The 16,640-nt window shown below is 35.9% G+C and overlaps 1 protein-coding gene across 16 annotated transcripts in view; it reads right to left on the reverse strand.

The window, feature by feature from the left end:
• Nucleotides 1-16,640, reverse strand: part of cdkl5 (cyclin dependent kinase like 5) — a 168,465-nt gene that overhangs the window by 12,055 nt on the left and 139,770 nt on the right. For all 16 annotated transcript variants that reach the window (XM_069889827.1, XM_069889815.1, XM_069889825.1 and 13 more), the window contains one exon: nucleotides 14,341-14,443. In XM_069889827.1, coding sequence (XP_069745928.1) covers nucleotides 14,341-14,443 — 103 coding nt within the window. The remainder of the gene's footprint in view (nucleotides 1-14,340; nucleotides 14,444-16,640) is intronic.

Genomic DNA, 16,640 nt, shown 5'->3' on the forward strand with positions numbered 1-16,640 from the left:
CTAATCCAATTAATAAATTTCCGGTAATTTGAATTTCTGTAGTACTTTAAACAGGTAACTCCATTCCACCCTATCAAAAGTTTTCTCTGCATCAAGAGCCTCTGCCACAGTTGGTGCTTTGTTTATTTGCGCTGTATGAATTAAATTAATACATTTACAGACATTATATGCCACTCTTATATTTTTTAACAAATCCTGTCTGATCTAACGCCACTAATTTCAGTACTCAATCTATTAATCTATTCACTATATTAATTTTGCAATTAATTCATAGTCTGTATTTAGTACAGATATTGGTCTATATGAAGCTGGTGGCAATGGGTCTTTTCCTGTTTTTGGAATTATGGTGTCTATTGCCATTTTACATGAGTCAGGCAAATTCTGGGCCTCTTCCACCTGTTTCATTTAAAGAGGGGTGGAATTAATAAATTATTGAATACCTTATAAAATTCTGTGGGAAATCCATCTTTGCCTGGCACTTTATTATTTGGTAATGTCATTAGTGTATCATGTATTTCTGTAATTGTCAGGGGCTTTAGTTTTGTTTTATTTTGATCTTCCAATTCCAATTTTGTCATTCTTCCCTTCATTTTCGGTTTGATACAATTGCTAAGAAAATTTTTAAAGATTTCCATTGATCTCTAATGGGTTATATGAGATTTGTTTATCCTCCTTCCTTTTTGCTATGATAGCTCTTGTTGCTTGTTGTTTTTAGTTGCCAAGCCAAAATTTTGTGGGTTTTCTCTCCTAATTCATAATATTTTCCTCCACTTTGTATGTTTGCAATGTATCATATTTTAATTTTTTTCTCTGTCAATTCTTTTTCTCCATATCTTTCCTTCTCATTAAATCTTTCTCTATAGTTACTATCTCTTTTTCCAACTTCTCTATTTCCTGATCATATTCTTTTTTAATCTTGGATGTATAACTAATTATTTGTCCCTTAATAAAGGCCTTCATTGCATCCCATAATATAATTTGTCTGTTACAGGATTTGCATTTGTCTTGAAATATATTTTAATTTGTTGTTCTATGTATTCCTGAAAGTCTTGCATTTTTAACAATATGGGGTTTAGCCTCCATCTATATGTTTTCGGCAGAATATCCTCCAAAACAATTGTCAATAACAAGGGTGAGTGATCTGATAAATGTCTTGCCTTATATTCGGTCTTTCAAACTCTCCCTTGAATCTGTGCCGTCAACAAGAACATATCAATCCTAGAATAGGTTTTATGTCTGTTTGAATAATATGAATAATCTCTTTCTTTTGGATGTTGCTTTCTCCATATATCAATTATCTTCATATCATGCATTGAATATAATGTAAATTTTGATGCTCTATTTTTTTTACAATAATCTTCCTGGTCTTATCTATTAATGGGTCAAGGTTAAAATTAAAGTCTCCCCCTAGTAAAATATGTCCCTGTGTGTCTGCTATCTTTAAAAAATATGTCTTGGTCATCTTCATTAGGTGCATAAATGTTCAACAATTTCCAAGATTCTGAATAAATCTGGCACATCTTCATTATATATCTACCCGCTGGGTCTGTTATTACTTTCTTTATCTTAGTTGGCAAATTCTTATTAACTGATATAGCTACTCCCCATGCTTTTGAATTGTACGATGATGCAACTATGTGGCCTACCCAGTCTCTCTTCAGTTTGCGATGTTCTAACTCAGTTAAGTGTGTTTCTTGTATAAATGCAATGTCTATTTTCTCCTTTTTAAGTAGCATCAGTAACTTTTTTCTCTTAATTTGATTGTGAATTCCATTAATATTGTCATATATTTCAATCCATTCATCCATTTCACCTCTATTCCACCTCTTCAACCCCATCCATCTCCCTTCTTCTAAAATCACTCTTTAGATTGTTCTTACTCTATACGCAATGACACAATTAGTAGGAAAATAACAAAAACTATAAACAGATTAAAGAATAACGTTAAAGAAAACCACATTAAATCCCCCTTTAATGAGTTGTCCTTGCTACCTCGCAAGACAACCACAACTCCCTTTTCTTCATGGGTTGCGGTGTATACAGATATGTCAACAGATTTCACAGTGGGTAGATCCTCCCCCCTCCCCAAGAGAAATCACTATATATTATTCTTAAAAATATAACAAAGCCTTTTTTCTTAAATGTCTGTAATCAAACTATTAACATTCCAACTTATTTATATACTTTATCTTAACAGTCTTTTTATTATTTTCTTTACTCCTCTTCTTGTTGTTTATTTGGGAATTGATCTGCAAAACGACTAGCTTCTTCTGGATCTGAAAACAGTCTATTTTGCCCACCAGGGATGACTATCTTCAACACTGCTGGATGCCGTAACACAAAGTTGTAATCTTTTTTTACATAGCACAATTTTTGTTAAACTCCTTACGCTTCTTTAAAAGTTCGAAGCTTATATCTGGGTTTAAAAAAAAATTTTCCCCATTGTACTCCAATGGTTCCTTATTTTCTTTCACTCTTTTAATAGCCAGTTCCAATATTTTCTCTCTTGTATATCGCAGTAGTTTTATTAGTATGGAATGCAGTTTCTACTGTGGCTTTGGCACCAATGCTCTGTGGGCTCTTTCAATTTCTATTTCTTCTTGGAGTTCTTCTACTCCCAAGATCTGTGGGATCCATCTTTTTATATCTGCCCCTTCTTCATCTTCTTTCAGGCCCACTATTTTTATATTATTACGTCTGCTAAAATTCTCTAAAATGTTAATTTTCTGGGCCAATAAGACATGTCTTCTTAATCTTCTTATCTCTATCTTCCAATTTTTCTCTTAACTCATTCATCTCCATTTCCACACCTATCACTGTCTTCCTCTTCATCACTTCGCTTTCTCATTTCTGCCATAGCGTTCTCCATTCTTTGTATTTTTACATCTGTCTCTTGCATAGTTTTTTAATGGTTCTGAACTCAGCCATTATTGTTTCCTTTAAAATCTTTATTTGACTGTCAAAATATTCTTTTTCTACCATCTGCATTTTTTTTTATCTTGTATTTTTTTCTTGTATGTCTTTATCTTCCTCTTGATCTTCTTTCTCTTGCTCCATTTCTTAGCTATGTGTTGATCTTGCTTCTATCGTTGCTTCCTCCATGGCTTCTCGCATTATAGAGTCAACGTCTTCCTGTTGGCATCCGTTCCCTTCAGTGTCTTCTTTAGTATTCATTCCATGCATGCGCGCTGGCATTTCTTTTTCTGGCTCTGCAAGCCAGCGTTCTAGACTGCCCTGTGGGACATCACCCTTGAGCAACTCGGGCCATCCTCTTCGGGAGAACTCCCTGTTCACGGACTCCAGTAAGGCCTTCCTCTTTTTTTCCAGTGATTTCTTCACCTCTTCTTTACTTTTTTTTTTAAATTTTTTATTTTTCACACCATAAATCACAATAGCCATGATATACACTTTTTCTTTTCCACACATTTACAGTGACTTTTTCTCCCTCCCCCCTCCCTCCTCCCAAGCCACCCCCCCATCCCCCCCCTCTCATCCATTTTAGTTATACAATCTAGGTTGCATTAATTCAGTTAGACAATGTTGTCATTCAACAAAAATACACCAGAAATTCTACTGAGTCCATTCTTTTCTTTTCTTCTCCTTCCATCAACTTAGGTAATGTTTGTTCCCGGTAGGTTTTCGCTATTGTATTTAATGTAAGGCTCCCATACTTGTTCGAATATTTCAATATTATTTCTTAAACTATATGTTATTTTTTCTAATGGAATACATTTATTCATTTCTATATACCATTGTTGTATTTTCAAATTATCTTCCAATTTCCAGGTTGACATAATACATTTTTTTGCTACGGCTAGGGCTATCTTAACAAATCTTTTTTGTGCATCCTCCAAGTCAATTCCAAATTCTTTATTTTTTATGTTACTTAGGAGAAAGATCTCTGGATTCTTTGGTATATTGTTTTCTGTTATTTTATTTAATATCTGATTGAGATCATCCCAAAATTTTTCTACTCTCTCACATGTCCAGATTGCATGAATTGTTGTTCCCCTTTCTTTTTTACATCGAAAACATCTATCAGATACTGTTGGGTCCCATTTATTTAACTTTTGCGGTGTAATGTATAGTCTGTGTAACCAATTATATTGTATCATACGCAGCCTCGTATTTATTGTATTTCTCATCGTTCCAGAGCATAACTTCTCCCATGTTTCCTTTTTTATCTTTATATTTAAATCTTGTTCCCATTTTTGTTTAGTTTTACCATTTGTTTCCTCATTTTCCTTTTCTTGCAGTTTAATATACATATTTTTTATAAATCTTTTGATTAACATTGTATCTGTAATCACATATTCAAGGTTACTTCCCTCTGGTAAACTCAAGTTGCTTCCTAATTTATCTTTCAAGTAGGATCTCAGTTGGTAATATGCCAGCGCTGTATCTCCCGTTATATTGTACTTATCTCTCATTTGTTCAAAGGATAAGAATCTACTTCCTGAAAAACAATTTTCTATTCTTTTAATCCCTTTTTTTTCCCATTTTCTAAAGGCAAGGTTGTCTATTGTAAAAGGGAGTAGCTTATTTTGCGTCAATATTAGTTTTGGTATTTGGTAATTTATTTTATTTCTTTCTACATGAATCTTCTTCCATATATTGAGGAGATGGTGTAATACTGGAGAAGTTCTATGTTGTACCAATTTTTCGTCCCATTTATATAATATGTGTTCAGGTATCTTTTCCCCTATTTTATCTAATTCTAGTCTCGTCCAGTCTGGTTTTTCCCTTGTTTGATAAAAATCTGATAGGTACCTTAATTGTGCGGCTCTATAATAATTTTTGAAGTTTGGCAATTGTAAGCCTCCTTGTTTATACCATTCTGTTAATTTGTCTAGTGCTATCCTCGGTTTCCCCCCTCTCCATAAAAATCTCCTTATTATTTTCTTTAACTCTTTGAAGAATTTTTCTGTCAGTTGTATTGGCAATGCCTGAAATAAGTATAGTATCCTTGGAAAAATGTTCATTTTAATACAGTTTATCCTTCCTATCAGTGTTAGTGGTAGCTCTTTCCAATGCTCTAAATCGTCCTGTAATTTTTTCATTAGTGGATTGTAATTGAGTTTATATAATTGGCCTAGATTTTTGTTTATTTGCACACCTAGGTATCTTATTGCCTGCGTTTGCCATCTGAATGGGGATTCCTCCTTAAATTTTGAGAAATCCGCGTTATTCATAGGCATTGCTTCACTTTTATTTACGTTTATCTTGTATCCCGACACTTCTCCATATTCCTTCAATTTCTTATATAGTTCTTTTATTGATAGTTCTGGTTCTGTTAAGTACACTATCACATCATCCGCAAACAGACTGATTTTATATTCCCTGTCTTTTATTTTTATTCCTTTTATATTATTATCTCTTCTTATCGATTCTGCTAGTGGTTCTATAGCTAGCGCAAACAATAATGGTGATAGTGGGCATCCCTGCCGCGTTGACCTGCTTAAGTTAAATTGCTTTGATACATGTCCATTTACTGTCACTTTCGCTAACGGACCCTTATATAATGCTTTAATCCAATTAATATACTTCTCCGGTAAACTGAATTTTTGCAATACTTTGAACAAGTAACTCCATTCTACTCTGTCGAAGGCCTTCTCTGCGTCTAAAGCAACTGCTACTGCCGGTGCTTTATTTCCTTCTACTGCATGAATTAAGTTAATAAATTTACAAATATTGTCTGTTGTGCGTCTTTTTTTGATAAATCCAGTTTGGTCTAAATTTACCATTTTCGGTACCTGTTCTGCTAATCTGTTCGCTAGTAGTTTAGCTATTATCTTATAATCTGTGTTTAGCAGAGATATTGGTCTATATGACGCTGGTGAGAGTGGATCTTTCCCTTGTTTTAGTATCACTGTAATTATTGCTGTTTTACATGAATCTGGTAAGTTTTGTGTCTCATCAATCTGGTTGATTACATCCAGGAGGGGCGGTATTATTAGGTCTTTAAATGTTTTGTAGAATTCTATTGGGAGTCCATCCTCTCCTGGTGTCTTATTATTTGGTAAATTTTTTATTATCTCTTGTATTTCTACTGTTCCAAATGGTTCTGTTAATTTATTTTGTTCCTCTATTTGTAGTTTTGGTAGTTCAATTTTAGTCAAAAATTCATCTATTTTCCCTTCTTTCCCTTCGTTTTCGGTTCGGTATAATTGTTCATAGAATTCTCTGAAGTTTTCCTTAATTTCTTTTGGATTATATGTAATTTGTTTGTCTTTTTTCCTTGTTGCCAATACCATTTTCTTAGTTTGCTCTGTCTTAAGCTGCCATGCTAGGATTTTGTGTGTTTTTTCCCCTAGTTCATAATATTTCTGTTTTGTCTTCATTATATTCTTCTCCACCTTATATGTTTGTAATGTTTCATATTTTATTTTTTCATCCGCCAATTCTCTTCTTTTGGTTGTATCTTCCTTTATTGCTAATTTTTTTTCTATGTTTATTATTTCCCTTTCCAACTGCTCTGTTTCCTGATTATAGTCCTTCTTCATCTTGGTTGCATAACTTATTATTTGCCCTCTAATGAATGCTTTCATTGCGTCCCATAGTATAAACTTATCTTCCACTGATTCCGTATTTACTTCAAAGTACATTTTTAATTGTTTTTCAATAAATTCTCTAAAATCCTGTCTTTTAAGTAGCATGGGGTTTAATCTCCATCTATACATTCTTGGAGGGATGTCTTCTAGCTCTATTGCCAATAACAGGGGTGAGTGGTCCGATAATAGTCTAGCTTTATATTCCGTTTTCCTAACTCTCCCTTGTATGTGGGCTGATATCAGGAATAGGTCTATCCTTGAGTATGTTTTATGTCTAGTCGAGTAGTATGAGTATTCCTTTTCTTTTGGGTTTTGTTTCCTCCATATGTCCACCAGTTTCATTTCTTGCATTGATTTAATTATAAATTTGGTTACTTTGTTCTTCCTGTTAATTTTTTTCCCCGTTTTATCCATATTTGGATCCAAATTCAGATTGAAATCCCCTCCTATTAGTATGTTCCCTTGCGTATTAGCTACCTTCAAAAAGATATCTTGCATAAACTTTTGATCTTCTTCGTTAGGTGAATATATATTAAGTAGATTCCAAAGCTCTGAATATATCTGACATTTTATCATAACATATCTCCCTGCTGGATCTATTATTTCCTCTTCTATTTTAAATGGCACATTTTTGCTAATTAATATAGCCACTCCTCTTGCTTTTGAATTATACGATGCTGCTGTTACATGTCCTACCCAATCTCTCTTTAATTTCTTGTGCTCCAATTCAGTTAAGTGTGTTTCTTGGACAAATGCTATATCTATTTTTTCCTTTTTCAGTAAATTTAGTAGTTTCTTCCTTTTAATTTGGTTATGTATTCCATTAATATTTAGAGTCATATAGTTCAGCGTAGCCATTTTATATTTTGTTTATCTTCTCTTTCCGTTTTTCCATCATTACCTTTCCTCCTTTTCCATTTCTGTTTTCTTATTTTCAACTCTTTACCAGACAACATTCCTACAACATCCAACATTTTCCTTATTCTCCTATTTCTATCTTCTTTATCCCCAATCTCCCCTTCCCCTCCTGAGTTGCCCTTTATCCCTTGTCGGACAACCACATCTCCCCTCTCCATTTGGATTTGCGAATCCACTCGCAAGCGTCAACTGATTTTGCAGTGACCGCTCTTTTCCCCCACCCAGCCCCCCCAGAAAAGATTTCGCTTTTTATATGTCACAAAGGTCACTCTTTTAGTTCCCTCCTTATTCTCTCTATTCCATTACCTTCCCTTATTAATTCTTGTCTATACTCTCTATGTTTTCCTCTAATTACAGATACTTTCACATATGCCCATTGTCTCTATTCACTCTTATACCTCTTTACCCGCATACATATCAATCGTGGTCATTTTTACCCTCCTTACCCGTCTTCATCCCTCAGTCTATTTTTGTCTTTACCCACATACATATCAATCGTGATCATTTTTGCTCTCATTACCCGTCTTCATCCCTCAGTCTATTTTTGTAATTGTTCTGCAAATTTTCGTGCTTCTTCTGGATCCGAGAATAGTCTGTTTTGTTGTCCTGGAATAAATATTTTCAATACCGCAGGATGCTTCAGTGTAAATTTATATCCTTTCTTCCATAAAATCGCTTTTGCTGCATTGAACTCTTTTCTCTTCTTTAGGAGTTCAAAGCTTATATCTGGATAAATGAAGATTTTTTGCCCTTTATACTCCAGTGGTTTGTTGCCCTCTCTTACTTTTTCCATTGTCTTCTCCAGTACCTTTTCTCTTGTAGTATATCTTAGGAATTTTACTACAATAGATCTTGGTTTTTGTTGTGGTTGTGGTTTAGGGGCCAATGCTCTATGTGCCCTTTCTATTTCCATTTCTTGCTGTAGTTCTGGACATCCTAGGGCCTTAGGGATCCATTCTTTTATAAACTCCCTCATATTCTTGCCTTCTACATCTTCCTTAAGGCCCACTATCTTTATGTTATTTCTTCTGTTATAATTTTCCATTATATCTATTTTTTGGGCTAGTAATTCTTGTGTCTCTTTAGTTTTTTTATTAGATTCCTCCAATTTCTTTTTTAAGTCTTCTACCTCCATTTCTGCTGCTATTGCCCGTTCTTCCATCTTGTCCATTTTTTTCCCCATTTCTGTTAAGGTCATATCCATTTTATTTATTTTCTTTTCTGTGTTGTTTATTCTTCTTCTTAAATCATTGAATTCCTGTGTTTGCCATTCTTTAAATGACTCCATGTATCCTCTAACAAGAGCAAGTACCTCCTTTACCTTGCCTTTCTTTTCTTCTTCTATTTCCCTGTACTCTTCCTCTTCTTCTTCCTCTAGGTTGACCATCTGTTGTTTCTTTGCTGCCCTTTCCTCCTCTTCTTTCTTGTTTCCATTGTCTTCTGTGGTCTCTTCTTGCTGCAGGTGTTCTGCAGCTGTCGTTGCCGGCTGTGGAGATCGACTCCCCAGCTGGTCCCCCCTCCCGTCGGTGTGTTTTTTTTCATGCGCATCGCGCATGCGCGAGGAGTCGCGCATGCGCGGTTGCGCACTTTTACTCGGGTCTGTGAGCCATTGTTGTAGTTCTCTTTCTACCGACCTGAGGTAGTGGGGTCTTCTCTCCACAGCGGGCCTCTTCGGACAGGTAAGGCCTTCACCTTTTTCCTCCGTTGTCTTCTCTTCCTCTCTTCTTTCCGTTGATTTTGATTTTTCTCCTTTTGTCTCCATCTTCTTTCCACCTTTATACTCACTTTTCTTTAACTTGTATTTCTGTGCCTTTGTATTTTCTCTTGTTTTTCCCGACTTTTCTGGAGAGGGCTGGAGTTCACCGTCCGGCCACTACTCCATCACGTGACTCCTCCCACCTCTTCTTTACTTGTCGTTGTAGTCTTCTTTCTTTAGAGCCATCTTCAGGTTCTTCTTATACTGCTTATCTTGCAACTTTTTAATGTTTTACTTCTCAGCTTTGTTTTTCTGCCCTTTTTTCAACATTCTCTGTGGAGGGCTGGTTTTCCCTAACCAGCCACTACTCCATCACGTGACCACCCTGGCTAATCCATTTTCTTACTCAGCCTCACTGCCCAGCCTTCTCCCCATAACCTTTGATGCCCTGCTAATCAAAACCTATCAATCTCTGCCTTAAATGCATCCAATGACTTGGCCTCCACAACCATCTGTGACAACAAATTCACAGATTTTCCACCCTTTGGCTAAAACAATTCCTCTATATCCCCGTTCTAAGCAGATGTCCTTCAATTCTGAAGTTATGAGCTTCAATACTGAAATTGTGCCCACTTGTCCTGGACTCTCCCATCATGGGAAACAACCTTTCTACATCTACTCTGTTCATGTCGTTCAACATTCAAAATGTTTCAATGAAATGTACCCTCATTCTCCTAAATTCTAACGAGTGCAGACCAAGAACTGTCAAACACTCCTCATATACCCTTTCATTCCCAGAATCATCCTTGTGAATCTCTCTAAACCCTCTCCAACTTTAGGACCATTTCTTAAATGAGGAGCCCAAAACTGCTCATAATACTCTAAATGAGGTCTAATCAGTGCCGTATAAAACTTCAACATCACATCCCTGCTCTTATATTCTATTCCTCTTGAAATTAAGGCCAGAACTGCATTTGCCTTCATCAGCTCCAACTCAATCTGCAAACTTGTCTTCATGCTATCCTGCACGAGGACTCCCAGGTCCCTTTGCATCTGGGTATTTTCAATTTTCTCCCCATTTAGAAAATAGTCTGCCCGTTTATTTTTTTTTCTTCAAAGTGCATGACCATACACTTTCTGACATTGTATTTCATTTGCCACTTCTCTTCCCATTTTCTTAATCTGTTCAAGTCCTGCAGCCTCCCTATTTCCTAAACCCTACCTGCTGCCCCACCTATCTTTGTATCAGCTGCAAACTTGGCCACAAAGCCATTCATTCCATAATCTAAATCATTAATATACAACATAAAAAGAGGCCTCCCCAACACTGTCCCCAGTAAACACCATTAGCAACTGGCAGTCAACCAGAATATGATCCCTGTAATCAACTGTCGGCTTCCTGCCAACATTCAATGTTTTACCTACACTAGTGTTTCCTGTAATGCCATGGGCTCTTCAAAGGCCTTCTGAACATTCAAATACATAATATTCATTGTATCTCTTTTATCTAGACTGCTTGTCACTTCTTCAAAAAGTTCCAATAGGTTTGTCAAGCAATATTTTTCCTTTAAGGAAACCATGCTGGCTTTGGCCTATCTTTTCATGTGCCCCCAAGTACTCTATAACCGCATCCTTGTCAATCAACTCCAACATCTTCCCAACCACTTACTTAGGCCAACCGGTTTATAATTTTTTTTCTGCTGCCTCCCTCCCTCCTTGAATAGTGGGGTGACATTTGCGATTTTCCAGTCATCCGGACTGGAAAATACTAGATATACTAGAATCTATTGTCTCCTAAAAGATCATTACCGATGGCTCCACAATCTCTACCGCTATTTCTTTCTGGTTTGAGAGACTTATCCACCCTTAGACTATTCAGCTTTCTGAGTACATTCTCCCTTGAAATAGTAACTTCACTCACTTCTCTTCTCTGATACTCTTCAACATCTGGCACACTGCTAATGCGTTCCACAGTGAAAAGTGGTGCAAAATACACATTTAGCTTTTCTGATAACTCTTTGTCTCTCATCTCAGCTTTGGAGGTCTGCATATAAATGTAAACAGAGTCTTTTTACCTCTGCTATTTCTCAACTCAACCCACAATGATTCTATATCTTCTGATCCTATGTGTTATCCGGAGGATTATCCAATAGGTCAGACAGGAAACTGCTCCGAGCAGAGGATAATCCACATGCTTGCTCCTGGAGGGTCATCTGACCAAACAGGTCAAAAGTAATTTCCTGTCAAACAAGGTTAGCCCACCCACAGTTGAGGGCACACCTTACGAATGTCTCTCTTGAACACCGTACCTCATTTGGGCATACTTGAGCCAGTCCTTCTAGTCACCTGCAGTATAAAGCCCACCATGTGGAGCAGCCATTCTTTTTTCTCCCTGTGAACGAACCCTAGCTTCACTCAAGGTTGAATGCTGTGGGGGTCGCTGAAAAGTCAATTGTAAAGTGTGCTGGTACAGGGTGGGGTTTTCTGGTGTATACCAAGAAAAGAGTGTTGTGTTTTATTCTTGTTATCAGGGTGATTAGATTCAGTACTTAAATTGGAACTGAGCCTGTGGGTGGTAGGTATTGTTTGTTTAACCTTTTCACATTCGGGAGTTGCAATTATCAGAATATCGGGAGGTGTGATTATCAGTGATTAACCAGTGTCCAATGCACATGAATTGTGTAGTTTCTTCGCCCATATGTATGATCTCTGTTGCAATTTATCCCGCATGTAAATAAAGATCCTCGTTTATGGTTGGTCACACTACATCAACTCTTTCTAATGATTTACCATGCATGGTGCAGGTGGTATATCAGTGGTTGAACGGCAGGTCACATTTGTGATGCATTTGCATTACAATACAAATATTTACATATGCACAAATTAACTGAAGTAGACATATATTGAAAAATCTACACTCAATAATGCAGGGGCGTATCAATATAAAATAGCACCTATGATGGGGGTGGCCAATGCATCAAAATAAACAGCATCAAGGAGGTCTCACAATTGCTGGCCTTGGTGGCTGCCATGTTGTATTTGGCATTGTATAAGTTGAGAGTGAATAGTAGGATGAGGAAGGGTATACGGAGCATAGAAGAAACAGGTGTGTGGTCCTTCTATGTCCCCTTCTAATCTACTTTAAACCCCCACCAACAGCATGAGCAAGCCTCCCCTCCAGGATATTGGTTCCCCTCCAGTTCATGTGCAACCTGTTCCACTTGTACAGGTCATCCCTTCCCCAGAAAAGGTTTCAATGATCCAACTTCTTGAAACCCTGCCCCATCTCTTTAGCCACTCATTTGTCTGCACTATCTTCCTGTTCTGACCTTCCATGGCTCATGACACTGGGATCAATTCACTTTGGAGATTCTGCTCTTCAACCTCTCCCAACTCCCGAACTTGCTATGCAGGGCTTCTACCCTAGTCATGCCTCTGTCATTGGTAGCAATATGTAAAGCGACCTCTGGCTGCTCACCTCCCTTTTAAGAATATTCTGCACTCACTCAGAAACATCTTGGACCTGAACAATTATCACCTTTTGTCTGTTTGTCTGTGCTCCTTCTCCTGTTCTTTCTTTCTTTCTTTCTCCTAGACTTTTAATTTAGATGCCTGTCTGCTTTTTACTCAAACCTTGAAGATGGTCTCAGGCTCGAATTGTCAGTTATATATCTTTTCCTCCCTCAGACTCTGCAAAATCTGCTGAGTTTCTCCAGCATTTCTGTGTTTTTACCACAATCACAGCATCTACAGACTTTCATGTTTCACAAGTGTATAAAATATTAGTTCAGCCACAATAGTGAGTACTGTTTCCAGTTCTGAATATCACATATTAGCAAAAATCTGATGCCTTTCAAGATAATGCAGAATTAGTGAAATCACTCAAGGATGAAGGGTCCTTAATTATGTGGACTGACTGAAGAAACTTGTGTTGTTCTCCTTGGATCAAAGAAATTTGCAAGGAAACCTGGGTACACTATTCTCAGCAGGAGATTCAAGAACTACGAGAATTGAATAATGATTGGCAAAAGTACCTAGAGCGATTGGAGGAAAAAATGATTTTACATGTGTGTGGTGTGCATCTAAATGAACTGCCAGAAGTGGTAGTAGGGGCAGATTCCATGTTCAAGCTCAAAAAAAGGGAGCTGGATAAGTATCAAAAAGACTAATTTGTCATGCTGTGAGGATAGGATGGGGAAGTAGGTCCATCTGGATTGCTCTTACATTAAATTAATACAGACTTGACAACCCATTGGCCTCTTTCCATGCCACAACCATTTTGTGACTTCCACACACTCTTGATGGTAGGAAAAAGTAAAAGTACAAACCACTTTATGAAAAGACAAAAAAAAATTTTAAGCTTCCATTTAGAAATGAGACACAAAATTTGCAGTTTCACAATTTTCCATTTCGTTTTGAGGAACTATTCAGAAAATAAAACCCTGTGCCATCTAGGTTACAAATTCTTTCCATTTTTCTTCATGGAATTGAAATTTCAAAGATAATTTAATATTTTAAGTGAAAAAGTATTTTGAATCTTATGAAAATGTGAATTTCTGCATTCAAATTATAAAAAAACATGACAGTATTTTTATCCAGTCTGGGGAAAAAAGCTTCATTTTGTAATTTTCAACTGCTATTATAATTCACAAAGGAAATTTTACTTTCATGCCAATATAATTACTTGGATGAGGAAATTTACTAATTCTAAATATTTCTTAAACAAGACTTAGCAATATTATAACCAGACTTTCTTTTGTAAGTAAGCATTTATATCCTTATCAAATAATTATTCTAGTACCATAACTAGGGCTCATGGTCAGAAAATCATTGTGTGGTTGATTATACATGTTAAAGCAATCAAATAGAATTAATTGACGATAAACTGAGATTCTCTGCTAAAATATTTGAAGAACTTGAGGGAAATGCTCAAATTGAATAGTTCCACAATCTTGAACTGCATTATCAGAAATGCTATAATCAAAGACCTTTGCATTTAATTTGTCCCTTTGGCTATGTAAATAATTCCTCTTCTTCAGATCTGTCAGAATGCAATTAGATATACAAAGTGTTCCATAAAAAATAAATATCGCAAATACATTTTATGAAAGATGAATATGTGAGCCCAACTTTATGAGCCATTGTAAATATTCTTAAACAGAAATTAAAACTTACAGTTTGTGATTTCTTCTTTTTCTTTTTTATTGCTCTGAAGAAACCCTTCCCCTTTTCCTTGGTTTGCTCTGGAGGATTTATGTTAAGATTTTCTGTACTTTTCCTGAAACAAATAATGTTAATTTCCAACATCACAATGATTTGAAAAAAATTGATTAGTGCTTAAGAACAATGATGAAATCCATTCTGAAGATAATTACGCATTACAAAATTCGATGCAATCAACATTAAACAAGACCTGGAGATGCACTCAAAGAGTCATGACCTTCAGGGTTATGGACCAAAAACTGGAAATATGGAAGAAACTGCATATGTTGGAATCTGTACAGAAAACAATTCGCTGGAGGAGCTCAGCGAGTCAAACAACATCAACAGGAGAAAAAGAATAGTCAATGTTTTGGGTTGAACCCCTTCATGGTGGCTTAAAAGTAAGATTAATTTACAGGACATTTTTAACTGAAATGGAAACGATGAACTGAATAACCTCCTGCATGCTACTTTTTTTTAAATGATTCATTTCGCCAAATGAATTCCAACTCCACGTAATTGAGAAAAAAATCCAGTTGCACCAAATAAATATAAACAGAAGCTAAGTTCACATGTTAAGAAATAATAAAGACTGAGAAAAACATTATTTAATCCACTACCCCCATTAATGCACAAATATTTTCAACTTGTCAAATACTCTACAAGGAATTAATCAAAGAAAGGGGTTATTCCAGCAAATGACAGATTTTTGAGTTTGGCTTTAAAGAGATGCTTAGATTTCACATTATGGAATTTCTATATGTATTCCATTTACCATACCAATACAGCAGGTGGAAGCACCACCTTCTAAAGCCTCATTCTAAATTAAACCATCTCCTTGATATGCACCTTATCTCTGTTCTCTTATTTCCAAGGGATACAAATTTGAACAGATATAGAAGGCAACCTTTATATCCACTTACTGCCAGATCTAGCCAAATCTCAAGGTACGAAAAGATCACAATTTTGTCATCCAAAACTGATCACTCATCGATGACACAAGATTCTTGAACTGAAGAATACCCTTCCTTTTTTTCTGTGCTGCAATTCTTCAACTGGTCCCTCAAATGGATAGTCTAGAATGGATGGTTTTCACAAACTGATGAAAAAGTAAAATAGCTCCAAAGAAATTTATGACCTCCACACATGTAGGCTGAAATGCTACAGACGGGGTTAAAAACTCATGGAATATTAACCTTTCCTGGTGAAGGAACCTGAAACATTGGTTACCCTTGACTTCCTATGGATGCTACATGGTTTCTCCAGCACCTGCAAATATTCTTAACTCGAAAAAGAAACTGAAAATTTTCTATTTTTAGAAAATTTTAAAGATTTTCATACATTAGTCATAGCCAAATGAAAATACAGTAGTCAAATATTAATATAGAGTCCAATGATGGTATAAAATAAAATTTTATACATGATGGTATAAAACCCAACCCCTCCCCTAAACAAAACCCCAAGAAAAGAAAGAAGAAAAAGTATAGAAAAAAAAGAGATAAGGAAAAGTAAAAGAAATAAGAATAGAAACCTGGTTGCCAGAGGACAACCTTCACCACATAGCTCTGACCATTTGTATCTTTTAGTTTCCAAGGAGGTTAACAAGGTTTTGAAGTTTAGGGAAAACATCTATAAATTAATTCCCGCAAGTTGTAAGTACGGGCGCCAAATTTTTTAAAAATACATGATATTTATTTCTCAGATTATAAATAATCTTCTCAAGAGGAATGCAGCTATGCACTTCTGCTTCACACTTAAATGGGTGTCCAATTTCTTTGTTACTACTATACATTTTCTTGCTTCTCCCAAGGCAGTCTTTACAAATTCTTCTTGATATATAGATAATTTCAATTTTGGTCTATCCTTTCAATATTACCTAATAAAAATAATATTGGGTTTTGTGAGAATTTAATTCCTGTAATATGTTCTAAAAAATTGCCACATTTATCCAAAAGGATCTTACTTTAGGGCAGGACCAAATAGAATGTATAAAAGTACCCATCTCCTGGTCACATCTAAAACACTGCTCTGATAAGTCTGATTTCAATCTTTTTAACTTCTGTGGCATGAGATATAATTGATGTAAAAAAATTATATTGAAGAAATCTGTATCTAACATTTATATTGTTTGTCATACTATCTCAACATAACTGACCAATTTTGTTCATCAAAATGTTAATATTTAAATCTGTTTCCCATCGCTACCTGGACTTATGTATCCCTTGTTTTGGAGTCCCTTTCTGCAATAAAGTCTACATAGCTGAAATAAATTT

This window comes from Narcine bancroftii, chromosome 7 (assembly GCF_036971445.1).
Source record: "Narcine bancroftii isolate sNarBan1 chromosome 7, sNarBan1.hap1, whole genome shotgun sequence".
Lineage (NCBI taxonomy): Eukaryota > Metazoa > Chordata > Chondrichthyes > Torpediniformes > Narcinidae > Narcine > Narcine bancroftii.